The sequence below is a fragment of the Embiotoca jacksoni genome, unplaced genomic scaffold (assembly GCF_022577435.1).
Source record: "Embiotoca jacksoni isolate LCO1_2020_lvr unplaced genomic scaffold, fEmbJac1.0.p SCAF_14, whole genome shotgun sequence".
Classification (NCBI taxonomy): Eukaryota; Metazoa; Chordata; class Actinopteri; family Embiotocidae; genus Embiotoca; species Embiotoca jacksoni.
The window spans coordinates 7319832-7339799 of NW_027185274.1; the positions used below are offsets into that span (position 1 = coordinate 7319832).

General features: G+C 42.5%; 1 protein-coding gene across 2 annotated transcripts in view; it reads left to right on the top strand.

The window, feature by feature from the left end:
- Positions 1 to 634: 634 nt before the first annotated feature.
- The window catches only part of fli1 (Fli-1 proto-oncogene, ETS transcription factor), a 28481-nt gene continuing 9147 nt past the window's right edge, over positions 635 to 19968 (top strand). Inside the window, exons 1-5 of one of the 2 annotated variants that reach the window (XM_069147697.1) lie at positions 635 to 792; positions 6607 to 6818; positions 7144 to 7298; positions 8273 to 8476; positions 17055 to 17123. In XM_069147697.1, the coding sequence (XP_069003798.1) occupies positions 775 to 792; positions 6607 to 6818; positions 7144 to 7298; positions 8273 to 8476; positions 17055 to 17123 (658 nt within the window). In that variant the 5' untranslated portion in view covers positions 635 to 774. The remainder of the gene's footprint in view (positions 793 to 6606; positions 6819 to 7143; positions 7299 to 8272; positions 8477 to 17054; positions 17124 to 19968) is intronic. The other variant, XM_069147698.1, reaches the window with a different exon arrangement.

Consider the following 19968-nt stretch of genomic DNA (forward strand, 5'->3'; position numbering starts at 1 on the left):
AGGCTTCATAGAGGGCTGTAACAAAAAAAAAAAAGGAGACAAGGTTGCAACAACTCCTGTCATGGGAGTACAGGTTTCTCTCCTGTTTTGATTTAGAGCTCCATCAGCAGAGAGTTGGAGAGAAACATCTGCCCGCATTCAAAGATCAAGTTTATTTAACGTATCGCTTTCACTGTAAAATATAGAATAAAACTGTGAATAGCAGGATTTACAGAGGGATGGAGGCATGGCCAGATGCAAGTCTGGAGTGTAGGCGTGAACCAAAAGCGCTCTAAAACAAGCGATCACGTAATTGTGAGCGTCCTGAGACAGTAAAGCTCCTTCCAGAAAACCTCAGTTAAATGTGTGCAGAAATAATTCATAAACCGGGCAAATAGTAAACCCCTCCACACCATATGTGACATCGCTGGGAAAAGCAAAACACACAACACTATTCTCCAGCAGGCTACTCAGCAATGGCTGTGCACAACGCAGGCAGCCATCCTGTAAATATTTCCGAGCAGAAAAACATAACAGCGGAGCGAACACTCAATTGTTTTCCCTGCTTATCTCTCTGGGACAGTATCCTGCTTTTTTGAAGGCAGGGCTTTCGGTGACACACAGCTTCCTTCTCAACCTTCTCAACAGCGGTGACTTCACTTCCCAAATTTAGAGGAAAGAAAAAACTCAATCCGGTAAAAGTGTCTTTCTCTCCGCTACATACCGGGGACTGGAATTAATTCAGGAGCGTGTCATGTTTGGGATATTGTCGGGGTCCGCTGAAAATTGCGCAAAATGGACGGAACTATTAAGGTAAGGGTGGAGAACGGGGTGTATGAGTTTTGTGGGAGACTGCTTTTTCGGAGTTGCGCCTCCTTTTTTTAAGCAATGGGTTGAAATGCCCCTCTGTGTCGGTCTGTGAGCTGGGACCTCCAATCTGGCGACGATGAGCGGCTTTTTTCTCTCGGTCTGAAAGCGGTAACCAGATTTCTTTCTTTTCTTCTTTCTTTCAAAGTATCCCTCTTCCTTTTTTTTTTTTTTTTTTTTTTTTCCAAAAAGCTGCCCGGCTGTGAGGATACGCTATTGTGGATTCAAGGCTAAATCAGAATCACGTTTTGGATTTTGGGGGGACCAAGCGCACAGATTACGCACGTTTGGAAAGGCACAAAGGAGTGATTAATTGTTTCAGACAACACAGTGTAGACTGTACTTCCATCTATGTAGAAGCAAATCCGTGAGTTCAACGACTTGGTTGAGTCTGGTCAGCGGAGATTGAGCAATAGCCATGACTGGATACGATGTGTCGACCTGCGCAACAGCGGTGTGGCACATCGCCCGGCTCAGTCCGAAGATCCTGTCGCGGGTCAAAAACACTATGATGGTTTGGTATTTATAAAAGAAATAATCTTTCTCTGTGTGTGTTTCTGTTGGTGGTTGTAACTGCTGAGCCTCCGCTGCCGAACGGAAAGTTTTGTCAAAGTGCAAGGAAAGCTGTCATTTGGTAACTTCGCGCGGTAACTGCACAGTTTGCAACACTTTTCAACCGCAAAGCTTCACAACGATATCTTGGGCTTGCTCTTTATATAGTTACACAACTATTTTTGAAACGGTATGCTGGTAGTGGCAGAACGCTGGTCTACATTAACATCGGCTACTGGCCCCCCGACAGTCAAATTCCAGATGCATTATGGCAGCCACCAGATGTTGGATGGCAAGTCCCTATTAGTTCACCCTGTGATGCGTTCAGTCTGTGTCCTCCGGTTAACAAGTGTAAGCTCACAAGAATGCAGCATCTGTATTTGCTCTTATTGTTGCTGAAAAGTGATGCGATTTGTTTTCTTTTGGAAACTTTAAGTAGCTGGTTTGTGGCGGCTGGGTGTGGTGTGAGTTTTGGAAGCGTGTAAACGTTGGCCAGACAAAAATGTGGAGTTACATATAGTCTCTGACATCCCGTCGTTCATCGCTGTGATTGTTTTGTTTCGCATTTGGGGATGAATGCCATGCTGCATTCATCTGAATGCTGAGAGCTATGAATGTCTCAGCCTGGATTTATTTTTTGTAACAAAGCAACAAGTTGTGACAATTAACGTAATCGTAATTGGATCCTTGGGTATAAATGACTGGCTGCTAGCTGCATTCATGCTCGCTAAAAGAAAGGAAGGACTCTCTAGCCATGAGAGCTTCCTGCTCCACACAATCTTTTCCTGACAGGTTTCCTCTTCCTCCTTAAACAAAAGACAGGAATGCCCCCCACCCCCCACCCCCCACCCCTCTGGGTGGCTCCTGCTAGAAGGCTGTGTGTGAACGCCAAACAGATACACGTGTAGTCTGGATGTGGAGCTATTGCATATATCCAGTCTGCTCCAGACTCGTCGTGACGCATTTACGGGAGATAGACTTGGCTGATGTAAACAGAGCAGAGGTGGCTCCCAGCAGGTGTCACACTCACACAATGCTTATAATGGTGCTTCACAGCTGAGCTATGATTTATTTGCTGCTTTTCTTCCTCTTTGTTCGGGGCACTGCAAAAATAGAACCCTATTTTTAAATAGTTTTCGAGACTAAAATGTGTTTATTTCAGAAGTTTTTTGAGCTTTTTGTGATCCTGGTTTTACACACAGTCTTCAGGAGACGTTCATGAGAGTGTCACACATTTCACGAATTATCTTCTGATGTTGTGAGGCTGACAGAAACCTGAGTCTAACCGCCTTCAGCTCTAACTGGCAGTATGTGTGTGTTCCTCGCAGATACTGGAAAGAAAACAGCAATTTGGCACTGCTCTGTCATCCTTTCAGCTTCTCCTCTGAGAGTGCTCTATTTTTAAGAAAACCACTGCAATCTTGATAGGCGCACACCACTTGCCAATCATGGCTCAAATTGCGCAGGCTGATATGTCAGTGTAAATATAACGTGCAACAGTCATAATAGTTCACAAAACCCTTATCGGGCCATAATGAGACATTCCCTCACTCTTTTAGGCTTTATCATTCACAGACGAGCTGCTGTGCTCTGCTCAGATAGTGGGCTTTGCTGCCAGTGTTCAGACAATGATGGATCCACTGATGAAATCACTGGAAAATCTAATTCTGGCAGATGGTTAAATGCTCTGGAGAGGTTCAGCTATTTAAAAAAAAAAAAAAAAAAAAAAAAAAAAAAAAAAAAAAAAATTATCCACCCATTAACCTAAGGAGTAGTATTTTATGAAACCCCAAATCGTTTGTTTTGTATTTGTCATGTGCCAAAGACCATTTTCAAACTGCAAAAAGGAAACAATATGAAACTATAAATCAAGAGGAAGTTTGACTTGATAATCTAATTCACCGCGCTGTTAAAACACAATACATACAGAGAGCATTTACACCAGTGTTAAAGATGAGTGAAACTACTATACGAAGATTTGTGGGGTAGTGGGTGAGACAGCTTCTCACCCACTACCCCACAAATCTTCGTATTCATACTTTAACTTTACTTGTTTAAAAACAGTTCGTAGTGAGGCATCATGACGGAGGACACTACAGTGCAAATTTCAAGATTTTTACCAACGCAGTGAACATCACAAATATTCGATCAGATTTATATAAAGTACCTGCAGTTGTTTCAGACATCAGTTTTTCACTGTAGTGAAGAAAAGCACGACATGGGCGGATGTCAGTCAATAGGAAAATATACAACGATCAGCCACAGCAATAAAAAAAACTGGAGGGGAAGAAAGAAGTTCAACAGCCCAGCAATACATTTTCCCTTCATGGAGATCATAATATTCAGTTGTTGTTAAATCTGATTGAGAGGTGTTGATTTATTTGAATCGTCCTTTTGGAGACTGTAATCTATGATGTTGTTGAACTACTCTGGGCTATACTGAGCGGTGTTCCTAATATTTTGTCAACCCAATTCATTTAAATGGGAAGAACAAAATATTTGGAACAACTCTTTGAACACAGTTCAATAGTACCATAAATTACAGTCACCAAAATTACCATTAAAATAAATCAACACCTCTCAATCAGATTGAATTACAATTGAACATTATAATCCTTATGAAGGGAGGATTTATTGCTGGGGTGTTGCATTATTCTTTCTGCTTCCCCGGTCAGTGGTTTTAATGATTTGGCTGATCGATGTATGATCCATATTTCCAGTCTGAATATGAGCAAAATATTTTTAGTCTTACCGATGTTTCATGTTTCAGAAGTCAGAAGTCAGAAGATTTACAACAAACGCACAGAATCACTAACCCTTCTTTTTTTTTTTTTTTTACATATATTGATTCAAAGTACAAACATGGATTTTGTTTGTGTTTATAATAAAGAAAGCAGCTACAACTGACAAAAAAGATATTCAGATCATGAATACTGAAGTTAAAGAGACGGTGGCACGCTGTATTATTCAACTCAGTGTTAAAGTGGAGCTGGTGAGGGAACATTTCTGCCACTTAGTCGCTGTAGTGTTTACGTGTTCATCTACCATATATATGTAATAAATATCCAGCCGCACCCTTGAAAGTGTCTGCTACCAAAAAAATACATTTATCATTCAAATAAGGATGAGTGAAAACTTTCCACTCGCATGAAACGTCCCTGAAAGGAATTGTACTTAAGTTATGTGAGATCAGGAGGATTTCACTTTCATAAAAGCAACATTTTAGAGAATGCATGTTGGAAATATTGATCAGTGAATATCAAGTAGCATTTTCCCCCTGAAGCAGATATGTGGCATGTTGGAATGAAATGTCCTCCGGGATTAGACACGTCTCCGTCTAAGCTGTGCCATCAGATCCTATCATATCCAGATGTGCATCGGACTCGAGCCTAATCCTCCGAGCCATATGACTCTAATGATTTCACTTAACTTTTTGACTTGTTGTTTTTTGTATTTGTTTGTTGTACTGTTTTTTGCAATGATGTATGGAACAATTAAGACAAAGGCTGACCCATCAAGTCATTGTTAAGCAGAGTACACATTCTGTGCTAAAAGTTAATGACTGGCACAGATCTGAGCTGGTGACATCGCCTGACTCAAACACTAAGCGGTGACATCTGCATGTTAAAATGTGACCCATCAACGGCACACTGTAATCCATGTTCCACTTCCAAGACATTACACGAGGAGCATGTTGAAACCACGCAATATATTGGCCGGGCCCCGAGTTTCTGCGTTTGTTTTCTTTAATAAACTTACATTGCTCCAGCTGAGCCACAGCAGAGGGGTCAGTGTAGTCGTGACCCGTCCTGCTTCTGTTGAGTCTTCAGCTGTGGAGGGAAGCTGCACGCGCAGACAAGGCAGAAACACTAGTGCCCGACAGGGGATTTTGGGGGCCAGTGAAATTACAGATACTGATCATAAGAGAAAATTATTACATCCCAGGAATCAGGGACGTTTAGATTATTAGAATAATGTTAATTGGCAGCGAGAAGCCATTTTTGTTTGTTCAATTTGCGAACCAATGGGTCATTTCTGGTAGCCGTATGTATTGGGTGTAAATTAGGATGCCTGTAGCACCGTATCGTACAACTCCACTGCTGCGGGCATGATTGAAGTTAGCCTATCATCAACAGGAAGCTACAGTTACTACGTGGGCTGAACACACAAACTACTGAGGATGCCAGACTGCGATATGACCCATAACTGCACATAATTACTGTAAACACAAATACACAAGAGATTGCAATTTGACATCACAAGTTTCTGGGTAGTGTCAAATGAGAAACTTGAGCTGTATTTGCTCATGTTTATGAGAGTTAGATGATAAATCGAGTTCACTGATATCTATGAGTTATACCTATTGCTAGAAGACGGTTAGTTAATAGGTATCCAGAGTAAGTAAGTGGCCAAACTGTCTAAAGATTAAAAAAAAAAAAAACACACGCCTATCAAAGCCTTTAAAGATGACTAATGCAAGAGCTCTAAAGGTGCTCAGTGGCATTTTAGATGTTCTGTATTTTCAGACAGACTTAGAATAGCTATTTGCAAACTTTATCCTGAACCGGTGATTCCCAAACTGTGGTAGGCCAGGCTCCGCCTGGTACGTAACAGTGTTGCTGCAAACGCGATACTAACACGGTTCCCCCTAGTGGACCGACGGGTGTAATACGAACACTGGGGCATGATATTGGACTGAATCCTCAGTCATTGATTTTAGCAAGTGGAATGTCTACAAAAGCTAAAATAAAAAAAATAAAAAAACAGCTCTTTCTATTCCTGCCGCTGTTCATTTTGAGATTTTATTTTAGTGTTCAGATTAATGAAACAGTAGCCTAATATTGTTGATATTTAGCCCTCTGGGGCTGTCGCATATTGAGGGAATTTTACTTTAAGAAAGAAGTAGTTGGTATCTGCAGGGGAAGTTGGTTTGGTGAATAGAGGTACATGGTATGAAAAGTTTAGGAGCCTCTGTTTTAAGATAAGCTGCTGGTTGTAGGTTCAGGTTTATTGTACATATATGAGCGCAGTATTGACCTTCTAATCTAAATCTCAGTAAGAAAAGCAAATAAGCGTATTTCCTAAAATGTTTAACTAACCCTGTAATGTTTGCATTAATTATGATTACAATGTCATTTTACAATTTTGCTCATATTTGTAACATGACTCGAGAAAGACATACCAAATATTTGTTCCTTTCACCTGCAGGAGGCGCTATCAGTGGTGAGTGAAGACCAGTCCTTATTTGAGCCTCCATACGCTGCTGCTGCCCCTCTCCCCAAAACAGACATGACTGCATCTGGCACACAGGACTACGGCCAGACCCACAAAATAAACCCCTTACCCCCACAGCAGGAGTGGATCAACCAGCCAGTGCGGGTCAACGTCAAGAGAGAATATGAACACATGAACGGATCCAGGTATGACGTGACAACCACTTCCTGCCTCTCACAGTCTTTAGTGCTCTGTGAGATGAGTTGTTTTTTTTTTTGTTTTTTTTTTTAAATCAATCTTTATTAGACATGTTAAAGAGTTGCTGCTGTCGTCATTTGTCACCCGACAAGTCGTTTCTTGACCGCAACAAACCTTCACTCTTGTTTCTAATCTTTGATATGCTTGGCCCGGGCAAGTGAAGGGCTTAAATATGAATGCCAAAGTCAATGGCTAGAAAGGAAAGCCAACAACACCCAATTTATCTGCTGATAATATTTTTACAACATTGTGTGTATGTGTGTGTTCGTGCAGCAGGGAGTCTCCAGTGGACTGCAGTGTGGGTAAATGTAATAAGTTGGTGGGGGGTAACGACACGTCTCAGATGACCTATGGAAACTACATGGATGAGAAGAACGCTCCTCCACCCAACATGACCACCAATGAGCGGAGAGTCATTGTACCTGCAGGTAAGAAAGTGGTTTTCACCACCATCAATGTGATAAATAATATAGATTATGTCTGCATTCATAAAGTAGCCTCTCTGTACAGTATATTCACTGCATTATTATACTATATATTACCCTTTTAGTATAATTTTACCAATACCGTAAATGTTTTATGAGTCCTATTTTTGGTGTAATGAGGTAAAGTATTGTTCCAGCGTTTTACATCACTCACGGGGGGCCCGACTTGCATGGAGGTAGAGATGTTTGTTCGTCTGCCAGCCCTATTTATTTCCTCCCTCGTTTCCACAAATTCAGTCTGTCAGTAGATTAAATAATACTGTTCACGGTAGAACAAGTGCAGCTTTAGGGTTAAAGCCTTTCGAAAAGTAATTTCTTTGTTGATTACGCAGAAGCCACAAAGCCAGAGAGAATGACTGTATTTTCCCAAAAATGACCACATGTAATTCATTTAATAGAAATTGAATGGAGCCTGGGTAAATGTTCCATTTTAAAGGCTATTCAAGTGCTAAACTGACGCAAAAGGTCACTCATCTATTAGCTTAATAGGAGCTCCACACGAATGCCACTCCTTAACCACTAGTGGTAAGTTTGGGGTATGGTTTCCAAATTGGCTGTGCAGCATATCAGACTTGGGTCAAGCAATATTGACTGTGTAAGCTTCAGCTTACATTGTTGCCATATGGGACAATGCAAAATATCTTTACAATCTTTACAATCACAGGTATGGATTTACAATAAATGAAATACCTAAAAACTTCATTTAAGGCATCCCACACTGGCAAACTGTTCATGTAGTTAAAAAAGTAAGAACGATATACTGTACTGACTATCTGAACCAGATACTGATCCTAAATTTATCTCCCACCCCCTTTACCTTGGTGAGATATGAGACTTTCCCAGCTGTTTTCCCTGATTGTCAACAACTATGCTTTTCGCAGTAAATAAACTTCCTCTCTCTTCTTGTCTTCCTGCAGACCCGTCACTGTGGTCCCAGGACCACGTGCGCCAGTGGCTCGAGTGGGCCATCAAGGAATACGGCCTGCTGGAGATCGACATGGCAATGTTTCAAAACACAGACGGCAAAGAGCTCTGCAAGATGAGCAAGGACGACTTCCTCCGGCTCACCACCATGTACAACGCAGAAGTGCTTCTCTCTCATCTCAATTACCTCAGGGAAAGTAAGTATGCTTTGTGCAAATTTAAGTATAAAGGTAAAGATAAGAGGCCAATCCATAGACTGGATATAAACATGAACGTAACCTCCAGGTCAGTAAAGTGAAGCCAGTGTGGAATTACCTTAAAGTGCAATACCAATGAGGGCCACTAGGGGCTGGTTCCAAAAGACCTCTGGCTCCAACAGGCTCCCATTAAAAAAAGCATCAACTTCTCTCATGAAATACAAAGCCAGTAAAAAAAAAAAAAATTCAGCAATGTCATCATCATGATGTCATTAACTAAATCAGCGTTCTGATGATCCTTCTAAAAATAATTCCATAATTATGAGTAAAATAAAGGTATGTTTGGGGGCGTGCCTGGTTTGACTGACATTCCAGCGTGGCAGTCAGGTTTCCCGTATAGGTGGGCGGTCGTAGTGTTGTTGGTGAGATGCACCCCTCGCTCCTCCCCAGCTCATCCAAATGTGGTCACTTCTGACTCCAAAAAACTAGGATGGCGACAGAGAAAATGGCAGACTGGAGATTTTAGTTTACAAACTAATGGGTGGCATCACGGCGGGTTATCACAAGGGCAAAGCTAATGAAACAACAGACTGTAATCAATTAACTGGTCACTGGAACAAACTTTAGAGTCCAGAAAAAAAGGTTTGAGAACTGATAGAAAACAGAACAGAACATTATAGATAAATTGAAGACTGGTGATTTTGCTGCACTGTGCTCGCCCTGCTGTTTGTGCTTCAGTTGAAATCTGCACCAGCATTTATCTTTGCCAAAAAATGGAAGTCAAAACCAACTTTAAGTCAAGGCACAAGCCTCTTTTCCAATATTTTTCTCTACTTTTGGATGGGGAGAGTGAAAAAGACCCTGTTTGCCAGACCTAGGAAAACATCATGACACTTTTTTTTTTAGTCGCCACGGTATTTTCATATTACCAACAATAAACAATGAGACTGCTTTTACTGGAAACTCATTTATCCGTAATGGGTACCCTGTCTTAAGCCGAGCTGTGGAAACCGAGTGGGTTTCTCCCCTCTCTCAAGATAACCATCAACTACGTCCCCCACTACACTTTGCAGTGCCTTATTCCACATGGTCCACAGAAAGATGAAGCCCAGGTGCATTGCCTCGGGAATCACGCTAGGCCTGCATGTCCAGCACAGCAAAAGAAAGTTGATCTGCAATTTGCAATGGAGGCCACTAAATTTGAGCCTCTTACCTTTGAAGAATACCTCGGTGTAATCCTGCTTCATATGTTTCCGTGAAGAAACGAAGCCAATTTTCTGAGGCAGTATGCAAATTACATTTTAATGTAAGATGTAACATCTGGTGTGGCTATGGTTTGAATACACAGTGTCTAGTTCAGAGACTGGGTATGTCCACTGTTCACTGTTAAAAAAAAATCTATGTAATTGTTGTGCGTGCAGAGAACAGTTTGTCCCATCTTTGAATACTTTGGATTCTGTACTTCTGAAGAGTGAGAGTTTCTTCAGCTGCATAATATCATGACAGCACGTTGGGTGGAGTGACTGATGGCTCAACTAAATTTAACATTACTCTAAAAAAAAAAATGAAAAAAACTGCGATGGCCCTCAATGTGATGTAATGGGAACTGTATTTTGTGGGTGTCAACAGTTTTCTCTACGCACTGCGTCTGGGCAGCGAGAGATGCTTGTCATGAGTATAACAGCTTCATTGTGCAGCGCTGCAGCGGGTGGATCTGTCTGACCGCCACTGGGCACACTCCGCAGAGCAGTTTTCATTATGGCCACTGGGTGCGGGACTTAGCCACGGCTTAGGCGTGCTGCACCGCGACTCTGCCCATTGCTGCCCTTTTTTTTTTTATTTAGACCTTGTGTATTTTGGAGACAGAAGAGATGGTTTTGGGAATCCTTTGCACTTACCAGTTGAAATTGCTTTGGATTTGTTCCCAAAAATCAAAAACATGAATAGTGAAGAGTGACCTGTTTTGGGGTCAGCTCTCTGGGACGCAAGCAGTGTGCATTATTGACACGGGGAGCCTAATGGCAAGAGAAGCCATGGAAGTAATTGGACGTCTACAGAAGACTGAGAAGGAGGACCAGGAGGAGGGTTGAGGCTTTATGCACACCCTGTAGAGCTGACGATTTGGAAACTAAAGCCATTCTCACATCTCCCCTCTCAGCACAAACAAACACAATCATAGACGAGGAGTACCCCCGTACAGAAAATAGACCTCTGGCTTCACTCGTAAGAGCTGGAGCTGGGGCGAGCATCAAGAATCCAGAAAAAGGGAGAGAAAGGAAAAAACTGAGCCAAGCTCTGGAAGTATTAGTGACGACAGGTCACGTGATGTCCTCCTCCAACCCCATTCACTATTTGTTCCTGTGTTACCCCCCCATCCTCTGCCAAAAAAAAAAAATGAATGGGCCACGGGGTACTGCAATCATTTCATACACATCTGTGTGCACCATGTGTGCGTTTGTCTCTGTTTATTGAACCTCTGATTAACATTCCTCACAGTCATTAAGCCTTGTATGTACACTTGGCAAAGGGCAGGGACACACTTCCCCACCCTACAGCCATACCATAACAAAACATTCCTGCCACGTCATGCACAGAAATATCGCTCAGACACCCACACTGGTGCAACCGCGGGCACAACCTGAACATCTGTCTGCCTGCCAAGCTGCTCGCAGTAACAAGGGTAGTTGCCCGTGCATTATTTTGGCCTCATTGTTGGTCACTTATCCAGATTTTTATAAGTGATGGCCGCCCACACCCCAATGTGCTTTCAATTTGGGGTGCAATTTGAGAATTTGTTCAAATTAGTCTGTCAAGGGAGGGGACCGCGGACTGTTTGCTTTATCGCACCCATGTAGGTCGGTTTGATACCACATGTGCTGGAAACGGAGCCGAGCAACAAACCACAGACAACGAGAGGCTGTATCTTCTGACACTCAGAGATGCAAGAAGAGAGAGGGGAGACGGCAGCGATGAGAGGAGGGAGTGAGGAGGGAACGTAACAAGACAGAGAACTGAGATCAAACATGCTGCAGATCTAAAGAAACGTATAGAAATTGAAGGGAGAAATATATCCTTGACAGTAGTTATTTGAGGACAAACGCACAAAGGTGTGAGCAAGAGAAGCTGTTATAGAAAGGAAGTGTGAAAATGTAAAAAAAAAAAACACAATTGGGGGCTGAACTATTTCTTAGAAGTGAGTGTGGAAACGGTCCGAGATGGTTATGATTGAGTGCCGCTGGAGAATAGCAATAGTTCTGTTTCCCAGCTGTCGCCATTGCTTGTGTGTGTCTGGATGGATTTACAATGAGGGAGTCAAGAGAAAGAGAGAGAGAGAGAGAGGCAGTGTGTGATAAGTCTGGGCTTCTGCACTGCCGCTGCTGCTCTCTCCAGAGTGGGGGACATTCTCGAGCCCTCAATAGTTTATACAGACCATAAACATCTGGGCTCGCAGGCTGAGTAGGGAAAAAGGAGGTCTGGAGAGCTCTCTCGTTCTCTCTCGCTCTCTCTCGCTCTCTCTCTCTCTCTTCTTTCTCCCCTCACAACATTTTTATTGAGCTCCCCTTGCATTAGTTCTTTCTATTGGCAGATTATCACTGGTGCATAGGGGCTCAACGGCCTGGCCCCGCGCCCTTTACTGCTAGCTGTCTGCTGTTAGCCACCATTACAGAGCAGTCTGTGGCTGCTCACTTGACTTCTGGGGTTCAAACACAAAGTGCTACAGGAATTTATGTACACATCACATTAGCATAAGTGGACGTGGGTAATAAGCAGTTGGTATTCATGTAAACACTGAAATGAGCTCAGCTGTAATTGAAGCGAGATACTTGCAACCCGATAGGCAATTCTGCATAACTTGGGTTACAGAGATGTATTAACAGTAATGGCGACATTTTTTTATGAAAATGTGTTCTTTCAACAATAATTGTGTATGGAAATTACATGGTTACGGGAAGATTGTGGTCATGGCAAATTAACTATAGGTAAAGGTCGGTATACTCCAACAGAAGTTCTTGTCGGGTGATTGACGGTCTCTGAGACCCTGTCTCCGAACACCTTTTCAGTCAGATGTGGGCATTCAACTTTCCAAATGGAAAATTCAAAATTCACACCCACTTCATGCGGCTATTGGTCAGATGTGTGAAGGTGAGAAAGGAAGCAGGGTTCATTGATTCGTTATAACTAGTTTTGGCACATTTTACAACGATACAGTAAAAGCCGTCCAGGGGAGTCCGCATGAATTTGTGCACCGTAATGCAATAAACACTTCATGTGGCATGTGTCGTAATGACGACACAGTCAGTTCTCATTCCCAGAATGTTAGCTACTCCTGTTTTGTCCAAGCTGTTGGCGTGATGGAGGAGGAAGAGTGATCAAGTCCAAATTAGGAGGTGGTCAAGGCTGGTTGGATGGAACAAAGACAGAACTTTCCCACCGGAGACTGGCGTTCGAGGGTACGAAAAAGTAAACGTTAGCATGGATTGTTTTAAGCAACACAAATAAGTTAAATACATCATATATTTAACTTACCCCAAAACAGTAACTTACACTGGGTACGTATGTTATTTGCATAAAAATGACTTATTTTAAGCCTAAACATAGCTACGTGATTTTTGGTGCCGAGACCTAAGGCGTCTCTGACACAGCAGCAGGCTGTGACAAAACAGCAGTATTTAAGGCCCTGGAAGGAGAACAGGTTGGACGACGCATCATCACAACACTTTCTTTTGAAGCGTACCCCAATCTTTAAGGGCAAGGTTAAGGCGGTCTTAGTTTTGGTCTTTGGAAGCCCCTTGAAAACAATGTTAACTGTTCGTAGGAAAAGGCATGCAATATCAGCCTCAAGTGCACACACTTTGTCAATCCATCCATCCACCAGATCCTCCAGATCAAAGAATTTGTTGAGCTGTAACAACATCTCTCAGTTTAGGCATTTAAACAAACAGCCTGTTTTACCATTTCTCTGCATGATGAAGGCAGCCTTGTGCAACACAGGATTTGGAAGGAAGTAGTGTGTCCAAAACTACTTCCCTTTGAGTTTAGTCTGAAAACTCTGTTAGCCCTAACATTTATTCAGCCATTCTGAAGGGCAGACCAATCAGAGACTAGCGATACATACAACCAGGGTTGCATGCAATGAAGTTGAAGTCAAGTTTTTTTTCTAAACATAGTCGCAGCGGCGTTAGAGTTTTGGCGCAATGCTGATTGGTCAGTTCCAAAATTATGGCCATTAGGATGCAACGACTGGAAAGAATTCTCTATTGAGGCTGGCGCATATATTCAGGCAGTGAATTTGGGTCTGGAACCACCAGGCTCGTGTCCTTTATGTGGGAAGGTAAAAAGTAAAGTAACGGTCACAATGTGGGACATATGTGTAGGACATTTGGATTTCATATGCAAGTTTGTGCCCAGTCGTAAAACACAGATCTTTTTTTTATCTTACCATTGGGCAGTAAAACAGCACTCAGTAATGCGTTATATATATATATATATATATGAAAACAATGTGTAATGTATTACAGTAGTAAAAAAAGAAATTCAGTCGTGTCCTCCTCTTACTAACCTTTAGTTGCTCCGTGTCTTACCAGTTTCAAATTGGTTTTGTCTTCCTTCAGTTGGCAGACTCGTTGGATGTGAGTTAGCTGGACGAAGGTGTGGGGAGGAAGTTCGCTCTGGGTTTTCACAGTCGCTACCTGTGAACGAAGAGCAAAGCTTGAGCTGCAGTGAAGAGAACAGTAGAGCTGAGTTTGTCGTGCTGTTGCTGAAAAGCTAGAAAATCTGTGGAAAAAGTGGATTTAAGTCCTGGTTTTATCAGGGGCGCTTCTGGAATTTATCAAGTAATATGTTTACTTTTTTCAGTATGAAGTGACTTGCCCAACATGGCTGACAAACAATGCCTTTTTGACAGCTTGGTCATCAGCTGAGAAAACACTCACATGGATAACTTTGGTTGCCTGGCTCTGCTCGCCTATTGTTGACAGCTTCAGTCTTCACAGTGATTATAGTGTGGAAACCCTGTTTGCATGAATATTCCCTCAGATGCTCTGAAGGGCGGCCGAATCAGCAGCCAGTGGAGGCGGCTAAGTGAGAATGTTGAGGTCAAGCGCTTGTTTCGAAATATAGTGCCGATGGTCGAGCTAGATGAAGAGATATGACCTGTTGTACCAAATATCTTAGCAAATATCGAGGAAATGAAGCTGGAGCCAATGTCTAAAATGGTGCATCGGTCATTTACCGACCATGATGCTGCACTTTGCTCACAATGTGGGAGGTTCTCTGTTGTTTACAGCTTGGTAAGTTTTGGTGCACAACATACATGGTATGGTGGTCAATGTCGATTGGTTGAAGGCTCCTCCAACAGATTCTAAATCTACCCGAGCTCTACGCCCATTAGGAAGCAAGGCCTGGAAACAATCCTCAATGAAGCGTGACCAGACTCGTATATTCACATCGTGACCCTGGGACTGGAAAGAACAGGCTATAATTTCGTAGGCAATGACAAATGTTTTGTTTTGAGAACTTTCAGAAACTTTGTGTACAATGCAAGGCTGGCAGCGGGACTTCTAATGCAGCCTTATCCTGTAGCGCTGAAAGGATGACTGGAGTCCATTTGCCCCACTTTAGGTGGCTAGATGCCCAAAACTGGGTGACTTGGACCCTCAGTTTGTTGACAAAGCTCAAACCACATGTTTGAGGCAATGGTATCACATAGCTCTGCAGAATAAACAGCAGAGCCCACTAGAATTCTATCACAATGCTGAACAAAATATCCATCAATATTACGGGCACGTCAAATTGGAGGACGGGGCTTTTGAAAGAGCCACCAGTCATAGGAAGGAGAGAAAAGAAAATTGTTTGTGGATGTTATGTAATCGAACAGACTCCGAGCAGATGTGACTGGAGATGGAAAGAGAGAGTGAGGGTCTTAAAGGCTGAACACTGGCCAGTCCTCCCACTGTGCTGTCAGATTACCGGGACATGTTTGTTTTCCGAGAGAGGAAGAGGCCGTCCAAATAAATAGGCAGCGCAGCCAAGGCTCCCTCCACCAAACTGTCAGCTGTGGTGTCTCTCTCCCTCCCTCTCTTTCCCTCCCTCCCTCACCCCTACGCTCTCACTCACTCTCACTCTCTCCCTGTACAGCAGCCCTGAATTTCTCTGTGGGATGGTTTGAGGTTTTCTCAGCAATGCTGCCTGTTTGCCTGTCTGGGTCAGCCCACATATGTGGCACACAGTAGGAAAAGGGTTAACAGCCCCTTCCTCCTTCCCTCAGTCCCCGTCTGTTCATCTTTCCCTCACACTTTCTACCCTCATTGCAAAGACTTGGTGGCTCGCTTGCCCCCGTGCGCTTACACTCTGTGTGTGGAATTATTTTTGTATGGGGGGCTGCGTTTGATTGCTGTGCAGGGACCCTTCCTCATACAATGGCTCCCCTGTTCTGAGGCCCCCAGCTTTCTAAACTAGACCCAGAGCCTTGGGGGTGCCATGGAGTAGGTTGATCCAGGAGGGGTGGGGTGTTGGGGAGGTTAGAGTACATTTGTGTAGCACCCCACACTCCCCCCACCAGCAACCCCCTAAAAAAAACAGACCCCTAGTTTGCCACCATGGGCCCCAACCGCAGCAGCAGCAGCACAGCTAGTTAGGTAAGGATCCTGCATCAAGTCTCAAGAAAACATCACTAACTTGCCGGGTTTTTCTTTCCATTTGTGTTTGAGGTTGTCTTTCAGGTTGCTCCATTCAAAAAAGATATCCTCCCTACACTCAGCAGCCGTCTCAGTGCTAAATCTTCCCTTCACTCTCCATGTAACTGCTCTTGTGTTTTCTCTGTGCATTTTTGGGTCTGTTTTTCCACTCGCTGATTTATGCCTGGGGGCAGCTAAAATTAAGAGAGCATTTTGGTGCCGCCCAGGGTGCCTGTGTAAGTGGAGGAATGCAGTGCCGAGTTCTGCTCCATAAGGTGAAATGAATAGGCAGCCATATGAGGACTCTCGCCTCCCTGTCTTTTCGCCTTATTTCAGGAGTAGCACTTGCAGTTGTAATACTGACAGGCTACATTTTCCCTCCATTTATAGGACTGACAGGGTGTTAGATTTAATCTATTTAGAACTATATGTCATGAATTATTTTCCATTTGAGATTATTTTTTGAAAGACAAAACAGTTACACAAGTCAAGAAATGAGAAGGGCTATACAGTATTGTGCTGTTTGACAGTAATGAGCTGAACCTTCTACTGCCACCTGCTGGCCATTGTTAAACCCCTTAAGCTTTTTTGTCACAGTGTGGGGGACGCTGGGGTTTCTATGCAATTTCCTGAACAGCAAATGTATTATGATCAACAAACAAATTCCACATAAACACGTCGATGATCTGCAAGATCAAGTATTATGAACCAAACACTAAAAGCCATGCTGAACTGTCTCTGAAAAAGTTGTATGTATACTAATTATCACTTGGTGCTTTTATGTAAACAAATGTTGATTTGTGTTTTTTTATGTACTTGTTTTTGGGTGTCTTTCTTTCCCACCTTAATTCATTAAAGAACATGAAGATCTAACTGTGCTCCGTTTTTTTGTGTCTTTGCAGGTAGCTCATCATTATCCTACAATGCACCATCTCACACAGACCCGTCCCCACGCCTGGCTATCAAAGAGGGTAGGAACACCTATCATTTATCCTACCATCTGTCTGTTTGGGTGTATATTTGATATCAATGCTGTATACTGAGGTGAGAATGCTACTACTAAAGACAAAGGGAAGGCAAAAAAAACAACAACAAAAAACTCAATATGTGCAAGCTTCAGACATGAAAATAAAAACAAATACACACATAGTGCACACACACTTGAAAATACAGACCGCTCATAAGCATATGCAGTTGCCGATTGCCACTGACAAAGCTCTGGGCAGGTGCACCTTTTGTGTTGTTAAAACGGTAGCTGCCAGAGCAGACCGCAGTATTGAGGAGTGCTACCTGAATGCTGGGACAACACACAGCACCTCTGAGGGCCAGTAACAAAAGCAGAGTGCTGATGAGTTCTTTCCATAGCAGCAGGGGCATGAACAGAGTGCAAATGTGATTACAGGAAAGACAGTATGTGAATGAGGCTATTTATGGGAAAGACAGGCATCACAGACAGGTGCTGAAGCAACAATTTGGATGGTAAACATGGAAGAAGAGGCTGATTGGCTGCTTCATCTGGTGTGCAGAGAAAAGGAGCGTGTGTGTTTGTGAGTCTCTACTGAGTGAATTAATGGCAGAGGGGATGACAGAAGGTTAAAGTGAGACTAACCATAAAACATGTGATGGAGAGGCTGGCTTTGATGTTGCTTGTAATTTTGGACTCTTACACATTTTGTATATATACAAATATAAATTTCATCTCATGTAGTTGAGCTGTTTCCATGAGATTGCTATATCAGTTTATAAAATACTATTCAATCAAACATTCAATCATGAAAGCTGAATATGGGCTGGCAAAATATTCATCTTAACACACAATTCCATGTGACATTCATTCCATTTTTTTAAAAAAAACAAGAACAAAAATTGGTCACTTATTTTGATCTAAAATCCTTTTTTGTTATTTTTTCTGTTCATTTGTATTATTCTGTAAGTATTTGTTATGTGTTATTTAACTTGGTATGAACTTTCTCATAAAGCTAGATTACCTGAAATAAATAGAAACAAAAGACATTAGCTCAGCTTACTGGGAGATTTATTGTGTTTGTAGAGATTTTAGGGGCGAATATATGACCGAAGAAACTATTGAGATGAGCTTTTGCTTCGTGTTACCAGGTGAGCTGCTTGGTGATTGTGTTTTATGAAAGTTACAAGCTACAATTAATTTATTCAATCAGCATTTACATTAAGATATCTGTCATGAAGTAGGAAAGCAGCCGTCAAATGAGAACTGTGTTGGTCATGTTGCACTATTCTGTAAAAAAAAGTTTTCTTATTGCTGCATATTGGACGATATATGCTGCTACTACTGATACATCTTTGTTTGGCTGATAACGGGCGATACAATCAGCCAACTGATAAATTGGTTGAGCTTGAATTGAAATTCTTATGAAAGCCACACTGAGTTTCTAGGAACAATACCCACTGCAGCTCAGGATGACTGTCCCTTTCCTCTGGATACCTTTTCACTCTACAAACATTATTTTGTGCTGACACAACTTGAATAGGCTGCGTATCTGTAAAAGAAAAAGAAAAAAAAGCGCCACATCCTTTACATCGGCTATACAGTGTCACCACCAGAGACGGGACAAAGGACTGCAATAACAGTGATAGCCTCGCTCACAGGATGAGGGGCCCTATCAAGACAGCGGCAGAGGAAATACTAGATCTGATAAGTGTCAGAGAATGCCCTCTGCCTCTCTCTATCTGCCCCAGTGGTAAGAGTTACCAGGGCCATGTACTTGTTCTCGCCCAACCTCAAACTAATAGACCAATGGGCAGGCCAGATAAGATTCTGCTCGGTCACCCCCGACCCCCGGTCTTCCTGGTTCTCAGCGCCAGGTGTTTGGACTGGCAGGAAAAGAGGGTCACTCCCTTCAACAGCATTTCCCTTTCGCAAGAGGTGATTTCTATTATGGGCTCCTGAAACACCAACTCTGCCTCGAGTTGTGTCCTCTGTACAGTCTAAAGCTGAGAAAAGGCTTTTATCTCCAACATAATAACTTGCCATGTTATCAGATGTATGCTCACCCAATGAAAACTAGTTACTTTAATGCAATGCAATTTAACAGCCACATTAAATATAACCAAAATGTTACTTCCATGCAGTTTGAAGTGAAAAGTGAAGAAGAAAAAACTTCAATACTGGAGTTGTGAGTTTGTGACTCAACAGTAAAAGGTGTCTTGCTTCAGGAGAAGCCTTTATCAGCCTTCACTCAGATCAGCACTGCCAGATGTTCAAGTTCATATATTGCCTTCTGAGAACAGTCAAATACCATCCAGGCTCTTTGGGGTAGAGTAAGCACTAGCATACAGCAGGAGACAACCCTTAATCTGCTCCAGACTCTGTGGTGTAAAATGCAATGTTATGAATAAAAGAGAGCATATAAAACACGGAATGCAGCAGCTATGAAAGGGTATGTGTCTGTCTGTGTGTGTGTGGTGTGTGGGTGTGTGTGTGTGTGCGTGCGTGTGTGTGTTCCTGCACATCTTGGGGAAGCATGTATTACAGAATGCTTCTCCATTTGGAGGGTGTACTGTGTTATTCACGAGAATAAAAGTTTAGGGCAGTTCTTGTGTTGGGCAGTGTATGTATATCATATTGTGTGTGGGTGTTGCATTTAAACATCCTAGTTCTGGTTGAAGGCTTCTTTATCTGTTCCTTTTTCTCATTTTTGGTTTATGTCCCGTTTCTACTGCTGCCATGAAATTTTGAAGCTTTATAGTTTGCTGCAAGGATGCTCAGATTCTCGCCCTGCTTCTCACTGAATGAGGAAATAATGTATTTATTTTACTGCTAAGTCAAAGACCTTTATA